This window comes from Amblyraja radiata, chromosome 1, assembly GCF_010909765.2.
Source record: "Amblyraja radiata isolate CabotCenter1 chromosome 1, sAmbRad1.1.pri, whole genome shotgun sequence".
NCBI classification, from domain to species: domain Eukaryota; kingdom Metazoa; phylum Chordata; class Chondrichthyes; order Rajiformes; family Rajidae; genus Amblyraja; species Amblyraja radiata.
Window position 1 is genome coordinate 116152064 of NC_045956.1, and position 20351 is coordinate 116172414.

Genomic DNA, 20351 nt, shown 5'->3' on the forward strand with positions numbered 1-20351 from the left:
AAAATATACAGCATACCTTCAGTTATTTGCTTTATGAGACCCTGCGGTTGCTGGTGGTCGCGGGTTTAGAGATTGATTTTTAAACTACTATAACTATTTTACGAGGCCTTTAAAACTAATAATAGCTTTTGCGACGGGGTCTTTCAGCGATTTTTCGTTAATAATTAACTAGGCTGAACATCTTCGATTTGAACAGCCTAGAGAAAATCGCGTTTTAAACCCGAATGCAAACCGTTCCCGAACGCAATATTCCACCACTCACCCGTTCCCCCAGATTCCAGCACTCGCCCATAGCCCCCAACTGTGCAGGGATGTATCCCCAGCACTGTCTGCCCCTCCTCTTGCTTCGATGACTTTATTAAAAAAACATGCAATTGCTCCCTTCCTCTCCTGTTAAGCTAAATACTTGCTGAAAGGATGAGTGTTGCTCGATAGCAATTGCCCCCTCCCCCTCCTGTTCTGGTAAAAAACTTGGTGGAAGGACTGAGTATTCCCAGATTGCAACTTTGTTGCAAGCTGGGCCAGCAAGGATTTAGGTGTTACATTTTTCTTAAACTTGACTTTTTTAATTAGAAAATTATGAATAACGTGAAATATGACATAAATGTGAACACAACTTTATAGCAACGACCGCGGGACAAAGGCGAGTAAGGTGGTGCAAAAAATGTATGCGCTATCCTGTACCGTTTTGGCTCGGGTCCCAGACCACATACATATGGAAACACAAGATGAGGATTTTAGTAAATTATTTTATATTCTATATACGCACTAGCACACACACGCACACTAACCTCCCCCCCCCCTTGATATTATATTAATATTATTAATTTGCTCCTTTTTCCCCCCATTCCCCGCCCTATCCACACGCATAGAGGGAGGGGGGGCAGAGAGGGAGGGAGGGGGGGTCAGAGAGGGAGGGGGAGGCAGAGAGGGAGTGGGAGGGCAGAGAGGGAGTGGGGGGGCAGAGAGGGAGTGGGGGGGCAGAGAGGGAGTGGGGGGGCAGAGATGGAGTGGGGGGGCAGAGAGGGAGTGGGGGGGCAGAGAGGGAGTGGGGCAGGGCAGAGGGAGTGGGGGGGCAGAGAGAGTGGGGCGGGAGCAGAGTGGGGCGGGGGCGGAGTGGGGTGGGGGCAGAGAGGGAGTGGGGCGGGGGCAGAGAGGGAGTGGGGCGGGGCAGAGGGAGTGGGGCAGGGGCAGAGGGAGTGGAGCGGGGGCAGAGAGGGAGTGGGGCGGAGGCAGAGAGGGAGTGGGGCGGGGTAGAGGGAGTGGGGGGGGGCAGAGAGGGAGGGGATGAGGGGGAGGAGGTACAGGGTGAGGGAGGGTAGGGAGGGAGCTAGACCCCACCCCATCTTCCTCCTCATCTTCCTCATTTCTCTCATCATCCTCCTCACTCCTATTACCTGCCACTGCACCTACCCAGGTCGTAGAGCAGCATAAAATCTTAAGTGAAGCTGCTCACTGCTTAGAGGGGAAAAGTGTGAGTCAGAATATGTAAAAGTCTTATTGTTACTGCGTAGCGTTTTTGCGAAAATATAAAGACACACGCAAAAACACACTACTGCCTCAGCCAAGTCCATTTTAGATTAGAATTAGGATTAGATTAGATTCCTTTATTGTCATTCTGTCATTTTAGTGCTCAGAGTTATGACTCTTTAGTTTAATCCTCAGTATCGATTATGCCAGCCTGGCTTATTTGGTTACACTCTTTTTGAGTTAGCAGTTAAAGTTTGTGAATTCAATTTGTGGATTAGTTCAACTTTTTGTTTTCAGTGCCAACACATCAATAAGCCAGAAACAAGGTCTGTATGTAGCAATGTTACAACATTTTGAGATTTTAAAAATCACGCCTGCAATTTATCCCATCAGATAAAGCATAAAAAGTTTAATTTGACACCTAATTCACTTTCATATCTTCAGCATTAAAAAAGTTGTGGCCATTTTCATACTCGGAAATTAGCATCTTGTTCCCTATTGATTTTCCATTGACTTAACACAAAAGCTGTGATCGAGGACAGTCTAAAGCCCATAACTTTATTAAAAATTAAGAGAACTGAAAGAAATTTTCAGTTATTATAGATTGAAGCATTCTGAAACAAATATTAAACAATCTTACTTGTTTGACCTGAAATTAAAGCATATAATTAGTTATTTACCCAATTGTAGCTAATTCCAAAATTCAATTACTAGATCTAAACATCTATCCATTTCTTAAGGAAAGATTAACATTTTTAAATAGCCTGTGTCCAAAGAACATTCAGACAAGAATTCACAATAAAACATGATTTTTATATCTCATTGACATTAATTTCTAGGCCAAATGGAAGGAATTTAGTGTTCAATTGCTGTAAATTAATGGCCATTTAAATCAGCTTTCGAGTGGGATCCTGTGGAACTCTGTGGAACGCGCTGGTTTGGAACGTTCCCATTGCGGTGAAATTACCCCATATGCCCAGAAAAATACTGCAGGATTTAATGGGCCCCCAAATTAGCTACTCGCAACATAAAATGTTGTATAAAGGGATCTTAAGAAGCGCTTTTTAATTAAAAAATAAACAACCTACCTTGCATTGTCCCCTACATGAGATCCATCCCGTTGGCGGCGGCCGTGGGTTTAGAGGATGATTTTTAATTACTCTAACAATTAAATAACCCAATTTAGTTTTAAAATACCTGTAGCGAACGAACCTCGCAGCGATTTTTCGTCAGCAACTAAGTAGGCTGAACAACCTCGATTTGAATAGCCGAGAGAAAATCGCGTTTAAAACCCGCCCCCCTCTCAAAGGCGCCAAAATCGCGCTCACGGGCAGCGACAGAACTGCAGCGCAGCTGAAGGTAGGTTTTGCAACATACCTACTGTATGCAAAACGTTGCCTATCCATGTTCTCCAGAGATGCTACCTGACTTGCTGAATTATCTAGCACTTTTTTTTTTTGCAACTCAGCATCTGCAGTTCCTTGTATCTCCTTTTTAATTTGACAGTTGCTCTGGTGTAAAAATGAAAGAATGCTGCAATGTCCTGGATGGGGACATTAAACAGCAGATTATCTGGCTTCTCTCATACTTCAAATTGATTTCAATTTATTTTAGCTTTTTGTTTTGGTGGCTGGGCAACAATGTCTCCCAAGAACACCCTAAAAATGTTAGCAGGCAAGTTGATCTTGTTTGTGTTATCTATTGCAAAATATTTGCATAGTGTTAATTTATTCCTGACTGATTCTGTGGTTTATAACAAATTTATAACCACCTGTTGTTCTGCAGACTTTATTGTCCCAACAACATCTAATATCAAGTCAAGTCAAGTCAAGTTTATTCGTCAAATACACATGCGAGATGTGCAGTGAAATGAAAAGTGGCAATGCTCGCGGACTTTGTGCAAAAAGACAAACAAACTATGTATCAGGCTTTATGTATCAGGCTTTATTTATAGCAATTAATTTGATGGCTTAAGTGGGAGATGTACATGCAAAGTTGTAGCTATTCTATGTTGTTTCTCTTTGTCACCCCATGAAAGATCTAGTCATAAAATCAACTAAGTAATTTTTGTGAAATGTTTTAACTAAAATAAGTCTCTGGGTTGGCACTGACAACCTATTAAAAGGACAGCATTAATTGTAGTAGGTCAATGCAAGGCAGAAATCTTTCACCACTGGATACTTTCTGATTCCAAGAGATACTGATAGTTATGTATGTGTTCTTCATTTAATATCCCGTCCAAAGAATAACACATTTTGAATCAAAAGTCAAAATAAATCAGTTTTATTTGCATTGAAAATTTAAACTTCCATTTTTTAAAAACTCCAAAGCCATAAAAAAATGCAGCCGAATTGGTTATGCCAGCACAATTTATATTGAGATCGAGACGTGTCATTAAATGAATTTGCTGCTCCTGAAAACAAAACATGTTGTTTTGTCAAGCACATGTTGGATTGAACGATTAAAACTTTAACAAACATTTAAATCTGCTATGATCCTTTTTATATATCTAAAAGTTTGTCTTTCTCCAGCAAACTAATAATGTTTCATTCAAGATTTTTTTGTATAGAACATTTGTCTTCATATATTGGTTTTCTGTAATATGGCTTGGTTGTAGTTTTGTAAGTTTCTTAATGTTAGCATATTCGCCTGGTAGGTTTCCACTTGGAAATTGTGGTACTAATAGATTTTTTTCTGAATGTTTATTTCTTTGATAGAGACAAGTTCTATGAAGCTAAATTTCAGCAACAGCAACATGAGTTGAAGCAGTTACAAGAGGAAAGAAGGCGCTTGATTGAAATTCAGGACAAGATTAAGCATCTGCAGAGATCATGCCCTCATTTACAGGTGGGGGTGGTGGGGCGGAGCGGGGGGGGGGGGGGGATTCCATTGATTTTGAATAGGGGAAATATTTCGTAATACACGCAAGACAAGAAATTTCAGAATAATGTTTGTGCTGCTTATGGTTCTTTATTTTGTTATTAAACTTTAAAAATGTATCATATGAAACGAAAATGTTATTTAAATCAAATTATTTGGTATCAATTATTAGTATATTTTTCATAGTCCTACAATGTTGAAATAGGCTTTTAAACCCAACACATCATGCTGACCAAGATGCACCGTGTAAACTAGTCCCATTTGCCTGCGTTTGGCCCATATCCATCAATTTTTCCTGTCATGTTCCTGTCCGAATGTTTTAATTGTTGTTATAGTACCTGTCTGGCATCTCGTTCCATATACCCACCATCATCTGTGTGAAAAGGTTGTCCTTGGGTTCCTATTAAATCTTTCCGCTCTCCTCTTGAACATATACCCTTTTGATTCCCTTACTCTTGGAAAAATACTTTTTGCATTCACCTTATTTACTTGCGTCATGATTTCATACACGTCCATAAGGTCGCCCTCAGCCTCCTGTGCTCTAAAGAATCAAGTCCTAGCCTGCCCATCCATTCAACAACTCGGGTCCTCAAGTTCTGGCAACATTGTCATTGTCATAAATCTTCCCTGCACTCTTTCCAGCTTAATGACGTCTTTCCTATAGCAGGGTGACCAAAACTGAACACAATGCATTATCTCACTATCATATTACAAGATTTCATGCTTTACGGAAATAAACACACTCATTTTTTTGGCTTTAAGTATTCAATGCATGGTTTGCTGTGCCACAGATTCTGTTTATAGACTTGCTTAGTCCTCTATATAATCGCACATCATGTTTGCTTACGTGCAGTTGCCAACATCAAGTGCAAAAAATTTATCGAAAATTCAAGTTCCCATTGTTACATCTACTCCTGCGGTTAGTGTCCAGGGTGCAACAGCAAAGGTATTGCCTGATCCAGTGGCAGCTCCACCTCCTGATAATGAGGTAATAGCTGTAAATTTGTACTTGTGTTTAAATATATAATTATTAGTAAATTATCTTTATGACTTGTTTTAAATGGAATAGTACAACAATTTGAATTTAATTCATATCTTTGTGGCAATAAATCATCCCAAGATATTTACAGGAAAACCGACAGCAAACTAGGAGAAATGAGAAAATTTCTGTAAAAATGTTCAAATACTGGTTAATTTTGAGGCACATTTCAAGTTGATGGGGTTACGGAAAGCATCAAGTAAACATTTAAAATCCATTACTTACACTATCAATAGCAAAGGGAGCATACACTATGCCAATGTTGCAAGATGAGAGAATTCACTGGATATTTGGTTTTGGAAGATTGATGCAGGCTGAGCATTGAAGTGGCAAATAAGTGAACATTTTCAAGTCACGACACTTTAGATTCTTTGAAACCAGCAAGGATGTGTCATTACTATGTGAAAGGTGAGGTAAGATACATTCAGTCGAAACTTGGATGTGATTGTCCCTGTAGGAATTTTGTTAATGGTGTGTTTTGAAAGCGATTATTTTTCTCTCAATGTAATAAGTGTTTGAGATATGCATCTTAAAGCTAAACTGGAAATCTGGCTCTAATGTTTTCAGCTTCCTTTTGAAACGTCATGGATTTAGTCCAGTTAATTGCTTTTGATATATTTATTCAAGGGGTGAGTTTTGTTGTTGGCTAGATTGGTATTTGTTGCCTGTTCCTTGTCCCTGTATTGCGTATCTTGTTAGGCCGCTACTGTGGGTTTGGGTTTTGAACGTGATACAAATCAAAAGGATGGTCAGTTTTGTTTTTCTTTCCTTGTTACAATGATTGAATTTACACATCTATCTCACAGTCAATCATATGCTAGTCCGTAAATTTCATTTCTAAGTTATCTCCAAACGATGTTGAACTGCAAACATCAGGTTCACACAAGGAAACCCAGCAGTGTGCATATGAAGTTGCAGATTTTAGGCCCATCTCAAATCTTACTTCAGAAATCAAAGTTGAATACTTTGCGGAGATAATGTCAGTTTTAAAATGAAAGCGGAATAGTATTTAAGAAACATTGATATACTGGAGAAGTTAAGACGTGGTTGGGAAGAAGATTAGTTGGTGGTTCCTGGGAGAGATTTTCATGAAAGCTTGGCATGAAATTAGAAGAACGTATGAAGTAGGCCATTTGTCTCCACCAAAGTCAATTGATTTTGTTTTCAATTAACTCAATGACGAAGCGTCCAGAATGAAGCATTTCAAAAATGTATAATCCTTTCTGTGAAGGAATCTTTCCTCTTATAAAGACTGACATGCTGTCGCAGGATTTCATATGCTGAATCTTCACTGCACTTTGTCTCTCGAATTGCCTGTCACTCTTGCATGCTAAATTGTAGGGACTTGTATACAAATCACCCAGATTCCTTTAAGAATCAAAACTTGCCTATCTTTTTTTAAAACTCCCATTTTTCCACACCTTGTTTCCCAGTCAATCATTTTGTTCATGTTCTCACAAAGTCTGTGTCATCATTATACCCACATGATGTTCCATATCAGCTAAATCATTGATGTAGATGGTGAATAGTTGGGTCTTGAGCACTGATCATTTTAGTTGCCATTGCGAGAAGGATTGTTCATTTCTGCTACTTTTTCTTTCTTTTAATCAAGTTTAGTCAAGTTTAGAACTAATCCAGAATCTCAAAATTTTTGGAAGATGGCAACGGGAGCATAAATTATCTCTATAGCTGCTTCTTTCAGAACTCTGGGATATAATTAGGTCCTTGGGGTATATGAATTTTCAAGCTTGACGAATATGAGCTTGGACATAGTGGGGTAAAACATGTTTCTGTGGCTGAAAGTGGTGGATTTTCATTCAATTCAACTTTTGCTTGATATCTAAAGTGAATATTGAATGAGAGACGAAGGACTTTCAGAAGGCTTTCGACAAGGTCCCACATAAGAGATTACTATACAAACTTAAAGCACACGGTATTGGGGGTTCAGTATTGATGTGGATAGAGAACTGGCTGGCAGACTGGAAGCAAAGAGTAGGAGTAAACGGGTCCTTTTCAGAATGGCAGGCAGTGACTAGTGGGGTACTGCAAGGCTCAGTGCTGGGACCCCAGTTATTTACAATATATATTAATGATTTGGACGAGGGAATTGAATGCAACATCTCCAAGTTTGCGGATGACACGAAGCTGGGGGGCTGTGCTAGCTGTGAGGAGGATGCTAGGAGGCTGCAAGGTGACATGGATAGGCTGGGTGAGTGGGCAAATGCATGGCAGATGCAGTATAATGTGGATAAATGTGAGGTTATACACTTTGGTGGCAAAAACAGGAAAGTAGACTATTATCTGAATGGTGGCCGATTAGGAAAAGGGGAGATGCAACGAGACCTGGGTGTCATGGTACACCAGTCATTGAAAGTAGGCATGCAGGTGCAGCAGGCAGTGAAGAAAGCGAATGGTATGTTAGCATTCATAGCAAAAGGATTTGAGTATAGGAGCAGGGAGGTCTACTGCAGTTGTACAGGGTCTTGGTGAGACCACATCTGGAGTATTGCGTAGAGTTTTGGTCTCCTAATCTGAGGAAAGACATTCTTGACATAGTGGGAGTACAGAGAAGGTTCACCAGACTGATTCTTGGGATATCAGGACTTTCATATGAAGAAAGACTGGATAGACTCAGCTTGTACTCGCTAGAATTTAGAAGATTGAGGGGGGATCTTATAGAAACTTACAAAATTCTTAAGAGGTTGGACAGGATAGATGCAGGAAGATTGTTCCCGATGTTGGGGAAGTCCAGAACAAGGGGTCACAGTTTAAGGATAAGGGGGAAATCCTTTAGGACCGAGATGAGAAAAACATTTTTCACACAGAGAATGGTGAATCTCTGGAATTCTCTGCCACAGAAGGTAGTTGAGGCCAGTTCATTGGCTATATTTAAGAGGGAGTTAGATGTGGCCCTTGTGGCTAAAGGGATCAGGGGGTATGGAGAGAAGGCAGGTACAGGATACTGAGTTGGATGATCAGCCATGATCATATTAAATGGCGGTGCAGGCTCGAAGGGCCGAATGGCCTACTCCTGCACCTATTTTCTATGTTTCTATGATATCCTATATTGTGATATTGCTATATTGTGATGTGAAACAAATTAATTTTTTTAAGATCATAATTAGTATTGTAGCCTTGTATTGAGTGACCACATGCATTTTTTTTACAATCACAATTAGCTATGGTCAGAGATGCGTAGGCACCAAATTCTGCGAGAAGAATTACGTCAGAGAAGAAAACAGCTTGAAGCGTTAATGGCTGAGCATCAACGACAAAAAACACTGACTGATAGCAACTCTGTTATAGATTCATCGGTCAAAAGTGAAGAGACTGAGGCACATGGCACACAGTATCTCAGCAGAACTGAAAGGTTGGATCAGGATATTTTTATAAAATCGCTGGATTGTTTGATCATTACTTCTAGTTTGATAATTATTTATTAATTATTGGATAATCTCTGCTGAATAACCAATGTTGTTACCAGCAAGACAAACTATATCATCAAAACTGTCTGTTTTGCTAATCTATACATAACTCTAACTGATATTGTTATCTTCCGGTTTGGCGGTCTTTCTATTTGTGCAAAAAACGGTTTGCGATAGTACTACGATTTTTCGGCAGTTCACTCGCCGTTTCTTGTGCTGCGAGTGCACCAAGTTTCGTTCCGATCAGTTGAATGCCGTAAAAGTTACCAAGGTTTAAAAATCTTAAAAACCGCATGTGCGCAGATCGATCTCTTCTCCTGCCAGTTAGCGCCGCGTGGATTAGTCTCTTCACCAGTCACTCCCCGAGACGGTCCGTGCCTTCCTGCACCATCGCGTCTTTACTGGAGCTAAGGATGGCCGGCAGAGGTTTCCAACCGGACTTTCGGAGGGACCCGAAGCAGCCCAGCCCAGCCCCAAGCAGCCCGCCCCAAGCAGCCCAGCCTCGGAGACCCTGCCCAGCCCAGCGTGGGAGACCCAGCCCAGAGTCGGAGATGTCACCAAACGGAATGCGGAGACTCTGATCCCGGCGGAGGAGAACGACCAGCGCCCGCTGTGAGTCCCCATCGCACTGCCAATTCCAGCCACTACCCCTCTAGTCCCCCTCACTGGCTCCTCCCCACCTCCCCCGTGATGCCCCCCTCTCCCCACGGCTCTTCCCCCGTCTTTTCTCCGAGTTCACTTTTCCCCCCTGCCCACACACCCCTCTCCCCGCACAACGCTCCCCCCGCCCACACACCCCTCTCCCCTCCACACAACCCCCCCCACCCACACATCCCTCCCCCCTCAAGCCCCCTCTGCCCACACACACAGCTGCCAAGTAGTGCGGATTTTCTGTATTTTGTACGAAAATGCGATAGGAATACTGATGTACGATTTTGTGTTGTTAAATACGGATTTTAAACACGGAGTTCAGTTCAGTCCGAAGAAGGGTCTCGACCAGAAACTTCACCCATTCCTTCTCTCCAGAATCGCTGCCTGCCCCGCTCCAGGTTTAAACAGATCGCCGTCAGTTTAACGCATAGAAATTTAAACAAAGAGCTGTCGGCTGGAGCATTGTGGGATCTAAATATAGCGCTACCAGCTGGAGTGCTATAGGCTTTAAACATAGCGATATGGTCTTTACACAATGGCTTCTACTTCATCTGGAGCTAAAAGCAGGAAGCAGCCGTTCAAACAGCAGTAAACAAAGAGATGGCAATGAATGCGCTGTCAAGTAAGGTGCGTAGAAGACATGTCAATTGGTAGCAAAGTTACCACACCACCCCCCGCCCCCACAAACCCCCCTGCCGCCACACACCCACTCCCGCCCACACACCCCACCCACCCCCACAACCCTCCACAACCCCCTCACATAACCCCCGCGCCCCCTTCTGTTGACCTGGTGAAACAGCTGAAGTTCCCACAGCACATTGCCACAACCACCCTGAGGCCAGACATCCTCCTGGTCTCAGAGGTGACCAAAAAAATTGTCTTGTTGGAACCAGTGGGAGGACTGTCTGGAAGAGGCCCACGAGAGGAAGAAGACCAAGTACGAAGAGCTGGTCATAGACTGCCATAAGCAGGTCTGGAAGCCAAGGTGTATGTCCATCGAGGTTGTCTGCAGAGGTTTTGCAGGGCAATTGATCTACAAAGCCTTGAGCGCACTGGGCATCAACGGAATGGAGCCATCAAGAACACCACAGAGGCAGTGGGGAAAGCCTCGACATGGCTCTGGATCAGGAGAGGAGGTCCATGGGGAGGAGCAAATGCCTCCTGAACACAAGTCGTGGTCTGATCAACCACGGCTGGGTCGCCTGGGTGAGGGTGTCTGATGTTGAAAGACCCGAAACACCCTATGACCCCAGGTTACATCACTGATGATGTGTTCAGGAGCATCAATAGATGTTTTTTTTTTAATCAACCTAGGTTCTCAGGCTAAGTATTTGAAGTTTATTCCTGGTGATTTAAAAAAAAATGTATCAATATGCTTCATTTAACATCCTTTGGGCATTTTAAAGCAATTTTAACTTGTGTGATGACGTTATTGCTTGAGTTATTGGTTTAGTTCAGAAGCAAATCCTAATGCAGAAGAGCTGCAGAATTTATCCATTCTTTCATCTAATAACTCGGAAGCCTGAAGATTCAGAAAAAATAGTATTTATGCTTTGTACAGAATCTGTGGATAAATTGTGAAAATTGCAGGAAAGTAGTCTCTGCTTGCATAATTTTAATTTGGCTTTGAATTGAGATTTTCAAAGTTATAATTTAAACTCCAGTTAATCTTGAGACCATTAATATTTACAGGACAATGGCTACATGGGGTGGTTCTACCCAGGGTGTATTAGATTATGAGGAGGAGGAGGATGATGATGAGGATGATGAAGAGCTACATAATGATGCTGCTAATGAAGTTGATGAAGACGATGATGACTATCAATCTGAGGGGATTACACAACCAGAGGAAGTTCTTGAGACAAGTTCCCATGAAACATATACCATGTATCCCAATCGTAGCCAGATTCAAGGAATACACAATTCAAGAGAGAGCAAGAACAGGTTAGTTATAGTTGACTATGCTTCAACCAGTGCATATATTAAGAAACACATTTTCACTGCAAATAACTAAGAGAATCTGGGTAGCAGACAAAACTGCTATTTGTTCTCTACCTACCACCTCCCAGCCTCTATTACTGTCTCCAACCTTCTGTCCCCACCCCCTATTTGCTACCCCTCCTCAGCTCTATTTATCTACTGCTTGCTAGCTCTTGCCCAGCTCTGCTGGCCACCTCTTCATATTGGGTATTTCTCCTCTGCTTTAATTTACTTAGTTTAGTCCAACGGGTTTGATTCAAAACATGGATTGCCCATTTCCTTTCACCAATGCTGCTGAGTTCCTCCATTTTTGCTTCACTTCTTGGGTTGCTGAGTTAATGCGGGCAGGTAGGCAGACAGAACATGGTCTTTTGTTAATAAAATCTGAAATGATGCAGTTGGAGAGAAAATACACTGAAATGTTCCATGAGAAATTTCCAAATGGATGATTTTCCACCTTTATTCAGGAAGAATCTATGGGGGGAAATTTGACCAATTATCTCCGCCAAAAGAGGAAGCCCTCCATTAGATGAAATCCAAACCTGACACACATTTATATAAATCATCAGGGCAGATTTTTGGGGGAGTATCCACGGCTCATACAGTTGCTTCGAAAATGACCTTTGTCTATGTCATTGGGTTTGAACAAAGGATCGTTTAGCATTGAGTAGATGTTTGCTGAGCTCCATTCACAACTTCCTGGGAACAAAGCACCTCATATTGCCCTTGATGCAAATAGGATGACATGAATTTTGATTAATGTGTGGGATGTAGTATTATAGACCACCTTTAAAGGCCACAATTATTACTTATGAAAAGAGCTAGCGAATATGCAAAATTCTCGATAATAGTATTATTATTAATTTTTCCACCATTAATTCTTTGGAGTTGTGGTTGGGAGAGGGTGTGATGTGGTGCTCTCTTTCAGCGGAAAATTACACTCTGGTTACAGGACCATAGCAATGAATGTATATTTGCGAGAAAGTCCATCCCTGCTCAATTCATGCCTCTGGAATCTTTCTTAAAAGGATCGAGGTAAAATAAGTGATTTGGTTATGTCCCCATTTCTGAACACAGTAACCCACTACTCCAACCTCAAGTGTGCAAACCTTTGAGTGCTGCAGTGTGTGTATAAGATACAAGGATACTCTCATTACTTTTTTGAGGAAATGCAGCATCCATTTTGACTCCTGAGAATCTATGACCTGACCATTCAATATGGAGAAGAAGCATTTGGCTTAATTTTGAGAAACCTTACAGTACACAGGCCCTGTAGAAGGGGTGAATCACCGCTTAAACTACCTGTGCACCCACGCTGTTTTTCACCACCTGCCCCATCCATGAGAGAATCCTCAGTCTCATATTGACCCCATTGTAGCGGACGCGGAGCTGTCCATTAAGGAACGAGCCAGACACTAAGTTTGTCTGAAAATACGATTCTTTATTGCTACGCTAATTCTCACTCACCAACCACGTGTGCACGCGATTAACACCTTAAATACTACTCGGGCACCCTACCTCTCCACACCGTGACCCCTACCTCTTGTCACCGGGGCACGTGACCCCCCCCAGAGCTGAAGGTTATGTATAGTGCATGGCCCACCACCAGGTGCCACCACATTACCCCCACCCCCCCAGATCCGGAGGTACAAAAACGGTGGGCAGCCGATCGAGGCGGCCGGACTTCGTATGTACGTCCCCACGCAAAGGTTTATTTTCCGGTAAATACGAATTAGGTGGGACCCGAGACAACGGACGCCCTCGACGGCGAGGCTGGGCCACCTGGATTGGCTCGCTCAGGTCCCAATGGCCCGGCTTCAAGCGAGCCATCAACATGGTCTCCTACCGACCCCTCCATGTCCAATACAAAAGTCGTGGGCCCGTGCCGTAGCACCCAAATAGGACCATCGTAAGGGCGACCTGTGGGCGTCGCGGCGGAGGAAGACCTACTGACAGTCCGTAAGAGCCGGAGGCACGTGAGATGAAGCGACACCATGCCGAGACGTTGGGACAGGAGACTGGGCGCCGACCCTCTCCCGCAGCCAGACCAATATGGAAGACGGTGACTCCTGGGGGCCGGCAGCAGTTTGGATGAACTCCCCGGGCATGGTTAGTGGAACGCCATAAACAAACTCAGCCGATGAAGCTTGCAAGTCCTCCTTAGGGGCTGTGCTGATCCCTAGCAGAACCCACAGCAACTCGTCCATCCAACTGGGACCGGTGAGGTGAGTCTTCAAAGCGTCCTTAAGCTGGTGGTGGAAACCTTCCACCCACCCATTCGACTGGGGGTGATAGGCCGTCGAGGGGTGGAGCTGAGCCCCCAACAGGCGAGCCATTGCAGACCACAACTTCGACGTGAATTGGGCACCCCGGTCAGACGAGATGTCCAGCGGTACCCCGAAACGGGCAACCCAATAGGCCACCAGGGCAAGCGCGCCGGACAGAGCTGAGGTGTCGGCAAGCGGGATGGCCACCGTGTGAAACGGTCCACCACCGTACGCAAGTGTGAAATGCCGCGGGACGGAGGCAGTGGCCGCACGATATCCACATGGACGTGGTCGACATGTCGGCGAGGCACCGCAAAGTCTAGAACAGGCGCTCGGACGTGCCGCTGAACCTTCGATATTTGTCAGGGAATGCACGTCCGGGCCCAATGACCGACATGCTTCCGCAATCCGTGCCAAACTAATTTTGCAGCCACCGTTGCCCGGATGGATGGATGGTTGGGCCAAACTATGAATGGCGTCGAACATCCGAGGACATACAGGCCGTCGGAACAATAGGACGCGGCTGCCTCGTGGAGACTTCATATGGGACGGTGATGCCGGCGGAACCCAAAGGCACGTCCTCGAGCATCAGTCCTGTGATGGCAGTTCAGTATCCCCCATCTCCTCGTCCGCTAGCTGCGACGCCACCAAAGCGAAGTAATATATTCCCGGTGCCACGTCGAGAACGGTCACAACAGCCGGGCGGGACAAGGCGTCCGCGACCAGGTTACTTTTCCCGGCGATGTGGGAGATAATGGTGAGTGGCGCTGCTGCCGAGCCGATCAAGGGTCGGCCACCTTGGCGAAGGCGAAAGTGAGGGGCTTATGGTCAATAATGCAACGAAGTCCCGGCCCTCCAGGAAATAACGTAAATGTCTAACCGCCAGGTATAAAGTGAGCAGCTCCCGTCGAACTTGCTGTATTTATGCTCCGCCGGGTTGCGTTGGCGGCTGAAAATGTCGAGAGAGCCGCCAGTGACCGTCAACAAACTTCTAACACACCACCAACCGCAGAGTCCAAGGCATCCACAGTTAGTGTTGGGGCATCGACCCGCGGATGTACCAGCATCGTCGCACGAGCCAACGCTTCTTTCGCCCCCTCGAAAGCCGCCACGGCAACATCGGTCCATTGCATGTCCCGCAGCTTGCCCGACAACAGTTGAAATAGAGGCCGCAGTATTCTAGCCGCCACCGGCACAAATCGGTGGTAAAACTATCATCCCAACGGATTCCTGCAGAGTTTGCACTGTGGAAACATGGGGGATGACCTTCACCCTGCCTGGTAGAGGCACCGCACCGTGCTGTGTCACACAATGGCTCAAGAAGTCGATGGTCCGAACGCCGAACTGGCACTTATCCGGGTTTAATACCAACCCGAACTTGCTCAGGCACTGGCACAACAACCGGAGATGGGTGCAATGTTCCTGCCACGAACGACTCGCCACCAGGATGTCGTCCAAATAAATGAAGATAAAATCGAGCCCCCGCCCCACAGTGACCATCAGGCGTTGGAATGCCTGTGCGGCGCTCTTAAGGCTGAAGGACATACGCACAAATTCGAAGAGCCTGAAGTGGGTGATGATAGCGGGCTTGGGCACATCCTCCGGTCGCACGGGGATCTGAATGTACCCCTTGACCAGGTCGTTATTGGAGAAGAATTTAGCTCCAGCCAGATGGGCAGAGAAGTCCTGAATGTGTGGGACGGGGTACCGGTCTGCAATCGTGGCGTCATTCAGGCGGCAGTAGTCGCCACAAGGCCACCAGCCACCGGAAACCTTGGGCACCATGTGCAAAGGGGAAGCCCATGGGCTGTTTGATCGCCAAACTATTCCCATTGGTTCTATCTTTTGAAACTCTGCCTTCACAAGCCGGCGTGAAGCGGTGGTCCCGAAGTGAGAATGTGATGCTGAACCCCATGCTTCGGGTTGATCAAGGCAAACTGAGGGGTCAGGATATTGTGCGTAGATATTGTCCACTGCCGCCACCGGGTTGCGAACTGGCACAACAGACGCAGCAGGGCGCAAAGAGATTGCTTCGAGCGTCGAAGCATGGACAAGGCGCTGTCCCCTCACGTCCACCAATAGAGATTGCACCCGGAAAAATGGCCAGGAAAAATGGCAAGCGTCCGTATGGGACTGCCATTCACAGCAGTCAACAAGGGCCCCCGCTTACAGGCCTGCGTGTCCATCCCGGATGGGGGAACCACGCTGACCTCAGCCCCCCACATAAAACAAAGCTAAAGAACACTAAATTCTTAAAAATTGGACTTCTGTTTGTTAGCAAATGGAATGGTGTGGCACTGAACACTGTTCATGAATAACGTATTTTTAAAAAGTAAATAATGGAAGGTTTTTCTTTTTCTCAATCTCTTCTCGCTTCTAAAACACTTTGTATTCAGTGGAGCACTTTTGTAGTCACTATTTTAATGTTGTAAAGACAGTTGATTTTGACATATACTGTCTGGTTTTCAAGTGTTATGTTTCTAGACTGTAGACTGACCTTTTTGCAACATGATTTTACTCCTGCACCTATTGTCTATTGTCTAATTGGATTGTTTCTGTAGATGGAGGGGCAAACAAAGATCTTCTGCAAAAAGCAAACAACAGAATGTTGGCATGCGCCGACAGGAAAATATACGCTGGGCAGCTGATCTCTCCTATGTGGAAGAAAGGGAACACTGGCAAGAACAAGTTAATCAACTAACCAGGCAGTTAGAGTTCAGTACAAATATGTGTCAGAGCCTGATGCAGGACCAGCAAGTAAGAAATCTTTCTGTGAGATCATGTTTATCCAGGAGTCGAGATAGACGCATCTACCAACTTGTCAGTGGGTTTAAAATATCATTTGGGGACTTGGGAGATGAGAGAATGAATATTTTTAATAGTTCAGAATCGGGAAAAATAATTAAATTTTAGTAAACTGCCGGATGGTAGTACACGTTTGTAGAATGCGCAATTAGATAACTCATGCTTCATTTCTACACTATATACTATAATATATTTTAGAGAGAGGATCCAAATAAGGGATATCTGTGCAGCAGCAAAGCATTGCAGGACTTTCCTAAGCACCAAGCATTTGAAATGTATAGATTTGGGTTTATTATTGTCATGTATACTGCGATACAGTGTAAAGCTTTGTTTTTCATGCTATCCAAGCAGATAAAAAAATACTATACTTAAATACAATCAAGGATGAAAAGTAATATGGAGATTTGTAGGAAGGGCCATTAGTCGAGCAAAATATTTAATCAAGGGAATGATGAGGCCAAGATTTGAGTCATTTGTGTCCTGAATGGAGAGCGAACTTTCAGTCCACCGGAATGTGACACTAATGTCTAAGAAGTTGATTGCTTTTCTGACTGATATTTGAGTGATTTAAAAAAAAAGTTATATGCATGATTGAAGGACGACATGTGCTGTTTTGTGTCACTAAGTGATATTTTTATTTCTGTCCAGGCACTTTCTTACCTTCTGCAGACATTTCTCACTGGCCCTTATAGTGTAATGCCTAGCAATGTTGGATCACCACAAGTTCATGTCATCATGCAGCAATTAAATCAGTGTTACTCACAGTTGGCTTGGCAACAGAACCATGTGCAAAGGTGATGTTCAACATGATTGATTTATTTATAATGAGGCATATTAGAATATGCAGTTAATATGCTCGTAATCTATGTTAAAACAATTCTGCTTAATAAATGAGCTGTTCACCCGTTCACCTTTAAGATATGCCCTCTAGTCTTTGACATTTCCACCCTGGGGAAAGGGTTATGACTGAATACCTTATCTATGCCTCTCATAATTGTATGTGCTTCAATCAGGTCTCCCCTCAATCACTGATGCTCCAAAGAAAACTGACCAAGTTTGTCCAAGTCTCTCCTTTTAGCTAGTACCCTCTAATCTAGGCAGCGATCTGGTAAATCTCTTTTGCACTTTTTTCAAAGCCTCCATATCCTTCCTGCAGTGGGGACCAGAACACCATATAATACTCCAACTGCGGCCCAACCAAAGTTTTATTAATCTGTAACATGTCTCGTATACTTAATACAGCAACCGATGAAGGCAAATTACCAGCTTCCAGACAACTTTCAGGGAGCTGTGGATTTGGACCACAAGACTCTGTACATCAGTGTTGTTAAGAGTCTAGTCATTCACTGTATACCTTCTTCGTACAAGCAACCTCGCAAAGTGTAACATCTCAGTCGCGCGGATTAAAATCCTTCTGCCATTTCTCCATCCCGATCTGTAATTGAACTATATACAATTTCAAAGTTTGCACTACCTAAAGCTGAAAGATATTTAGATTTATAGACTTTTTTGTTGTGCTTCTTTGCTTATAATAATATATACAGTGCCCTCCATAATATTTGGGACAAAGACCCATCATTTATTTATTTGCCTCTGCACTCCACAATTTGAGATTCGCAATAGAAAAAAAATCACATGTGGCTAAAGTGAACATTGTCAGATTTTATTAAAGGGTATTTTTATACATTTTGGTTTCACCATGTAGAAATTACAGCTGTGTTTATACATAGTCCCCCCCCCCCCATTTAAGGGCACCATAATGTTTGGGACACATGGCTCCACAGGTGTTTGTAATTGCTCAGGTGTGTTTAATTGCCTCCTTAATGCAGGTATAAGAGAACTCTCAGTACCTAGTCTTTCCTCTAGTCTTTCCATCACCTTTGGAAACTTTTTTTTGCCGTTTATTAACATGAGGATCAAAGTTGAGCCAATAAAAATCAAAGAAGCCATTATGAGACTGAGAAACAAGAATAAAATTGTTAGAGACATCAGCCAAATTAGGCTAACAAAATCAACGGTTTGGAACATCATTAAGAAGAAAGAGAGCACTGGTGAGCTTACTAATCGCAAAGAGACTGGCAGGCCAAGGTAGACCTCCACAGCTGATGACAGAAGAATTCTCTCTATAATAAAGAAAATCCCCAAACACCTGTCTGACAGATCAGAAACACTATTCAGGAGTCAGGTTTGGATTTGTCAATGACCACTGTCCGCAGAAGACTTCATGAACAGAAATACAGAGGCTACACTGCAAGATGCAAACCACTGGTTAGCTGCAAAAATAGGATGGCCAGGTTACAGTTTGCCAAGAAGCACTTAAAAGAGCAACCACAGTTCTGGAAAAAGGTCTTGTGGACAGATGAGACGAAGATTAACTTACATCAGAGTGATGGCAAGAAGAAAGTATGGAGGGGAGAAGGAACTGCCCAAGATCCAAAGCATACTACCTCATATGTGAAACACGGTGGTGGGGGTGTTATGGCCGGGGCATGTATGGTTGCTGAAGGTACTGGCGCACTTATCTTCATTGATGATAGAACTGTTGATGGTAGTAGCATAATGAATTCTGAAGTGTATAGACACATCCTATCTGCTCAAGTTCAAACAAATGCCTTAAAGCTCATTGGCCGGTGGTTCATTGATCCCAAGACAATGATTCCAAACATACTGCTAAAGCAACAAAGGAGTTTTTTAAAGCTAGAAAATGGCCAAGCCAATCATTTGATCTGAACCCAATTGAGCATGCCTTTTATATGCTGAAGAGAAAACTGAAGGGGACTAGCCCCCAAAACAAGCATAATGCAGGCCTGGCAGAGCATCACCAGAGAAGACACCCAGCAACTGGTGATGTCCATGAATCAATGACTTCAAGCAGTCATTGCATGCAAATGATATGCAATAAAATACTAAACATGACCACTTTCATTTACATGACATTGCTGTGTCCCAAACATTATGGTGCCCTGAAATGGTGGGACTATGTATAAACACTATAAACACCATATTCAATTATGGAGGGCAATGTATCTTGAAAATAATCATGGTATAGACTGCATTCTTCTGGGTAAGTGTTGAATATTTGCTTGTTTTATCCTGGTAGGCTCAGACAGATGCTGAATGACCTTCTGCATCAACAACAGCAAGACAAAAAGTCAGAAAATCGAAGAGACAGTAGTGTTCCACCTCCTTCCCCCAACAACTTAATCTTCCCACCATTTAACTTTCCTTCTCCATCCTTTAACCCACTAAACACTCCAAGATTTCCAAATTGTTCTTCTTTTGTTCATGGTAAGTGTTTGGTTATAGTTTAATGTATTGTCACGTGCACAGTGAAAATAATTTGCTGCGTGCTGTCCAGTCAGTGGAAAGACTATGCATGATTAGAATCGAGTCATCCACAGTGTATAGATACAGGGTAAAGGAAATAACGTTTAGTGCAAGGTAAAGCCCGATTAAAGGTAGTCCGAAGGTTTCTGATCTGGTAGATCGTAGCTTCGGACCGCTCTTGTTATTGACCGGATGGTTCCATTGCCTGAGAACAGCTGGGAAGAAAATCTCCTTGTATTAGTAGAAGTAATTGCTTTTATCTGAACTAAGCTAGTTAAAAAAATAAATAAATGAACTGTCAAATATTTCTTTCTGTGCAAAGAATGGACCAAAACATTGGTGGAAATGGTCTACATGAAGGTTAAGAATGAAAGCAATTCTTGAAGGTACTAATCTGGAAATTGGAGTACCAATATTTTTGTGTGTTGTACTATTTGATTTTGAGCAAAAAGTGCAAAGACAAATAGTGGAAAATTGTGAGATCCGCAATTACTGCATTTTCCTTCT

General features: G+C 43.5%; 1 protein-coding gene across 12 annotated transcripts in view; it reads left to right on the plus strand.

The window, feature by feature from the left end:
* The window catches only part of pcm1 (pericentriolar material 1), a 100781-nt gene that overhangs the window by 38988 nt on the left and 41442 nt on the right, over positions 1 to 20351 (plus strand). For all 12 annotated transcript variants that reach the window (XM_033029502.1, XM_033029523.1, XM_033029517.1 and 9 more), the window contains 7 exons: positions 4188 to 4317; positions 5204 to 5338; positions 8569 to 8759; positions 11158 to 11409; positions 16274 to 16469; positions 17166 to 17311; positions 19618 to 19805. In XM_033029502.1, the coding sequence (XP_032885393.1) occupies positions 4188 to 4317; positions 5204 to 5338; positions 8569 to 8759; positions 11158 to 11409; positions 16274 to 16469; positions 17166 to 17311; positions 19618 to 19805 (1238 nt within the window). The remainder of the gene's footprint in view (positions 1 to 4187; positions 4318 to 5203; positions 5339 to 8568; positions 8760 to 11157; positions 11410 to 16273; positions 16470 to 17165; positions 17312 to 19617; positions 19806 to 20351) is intronic.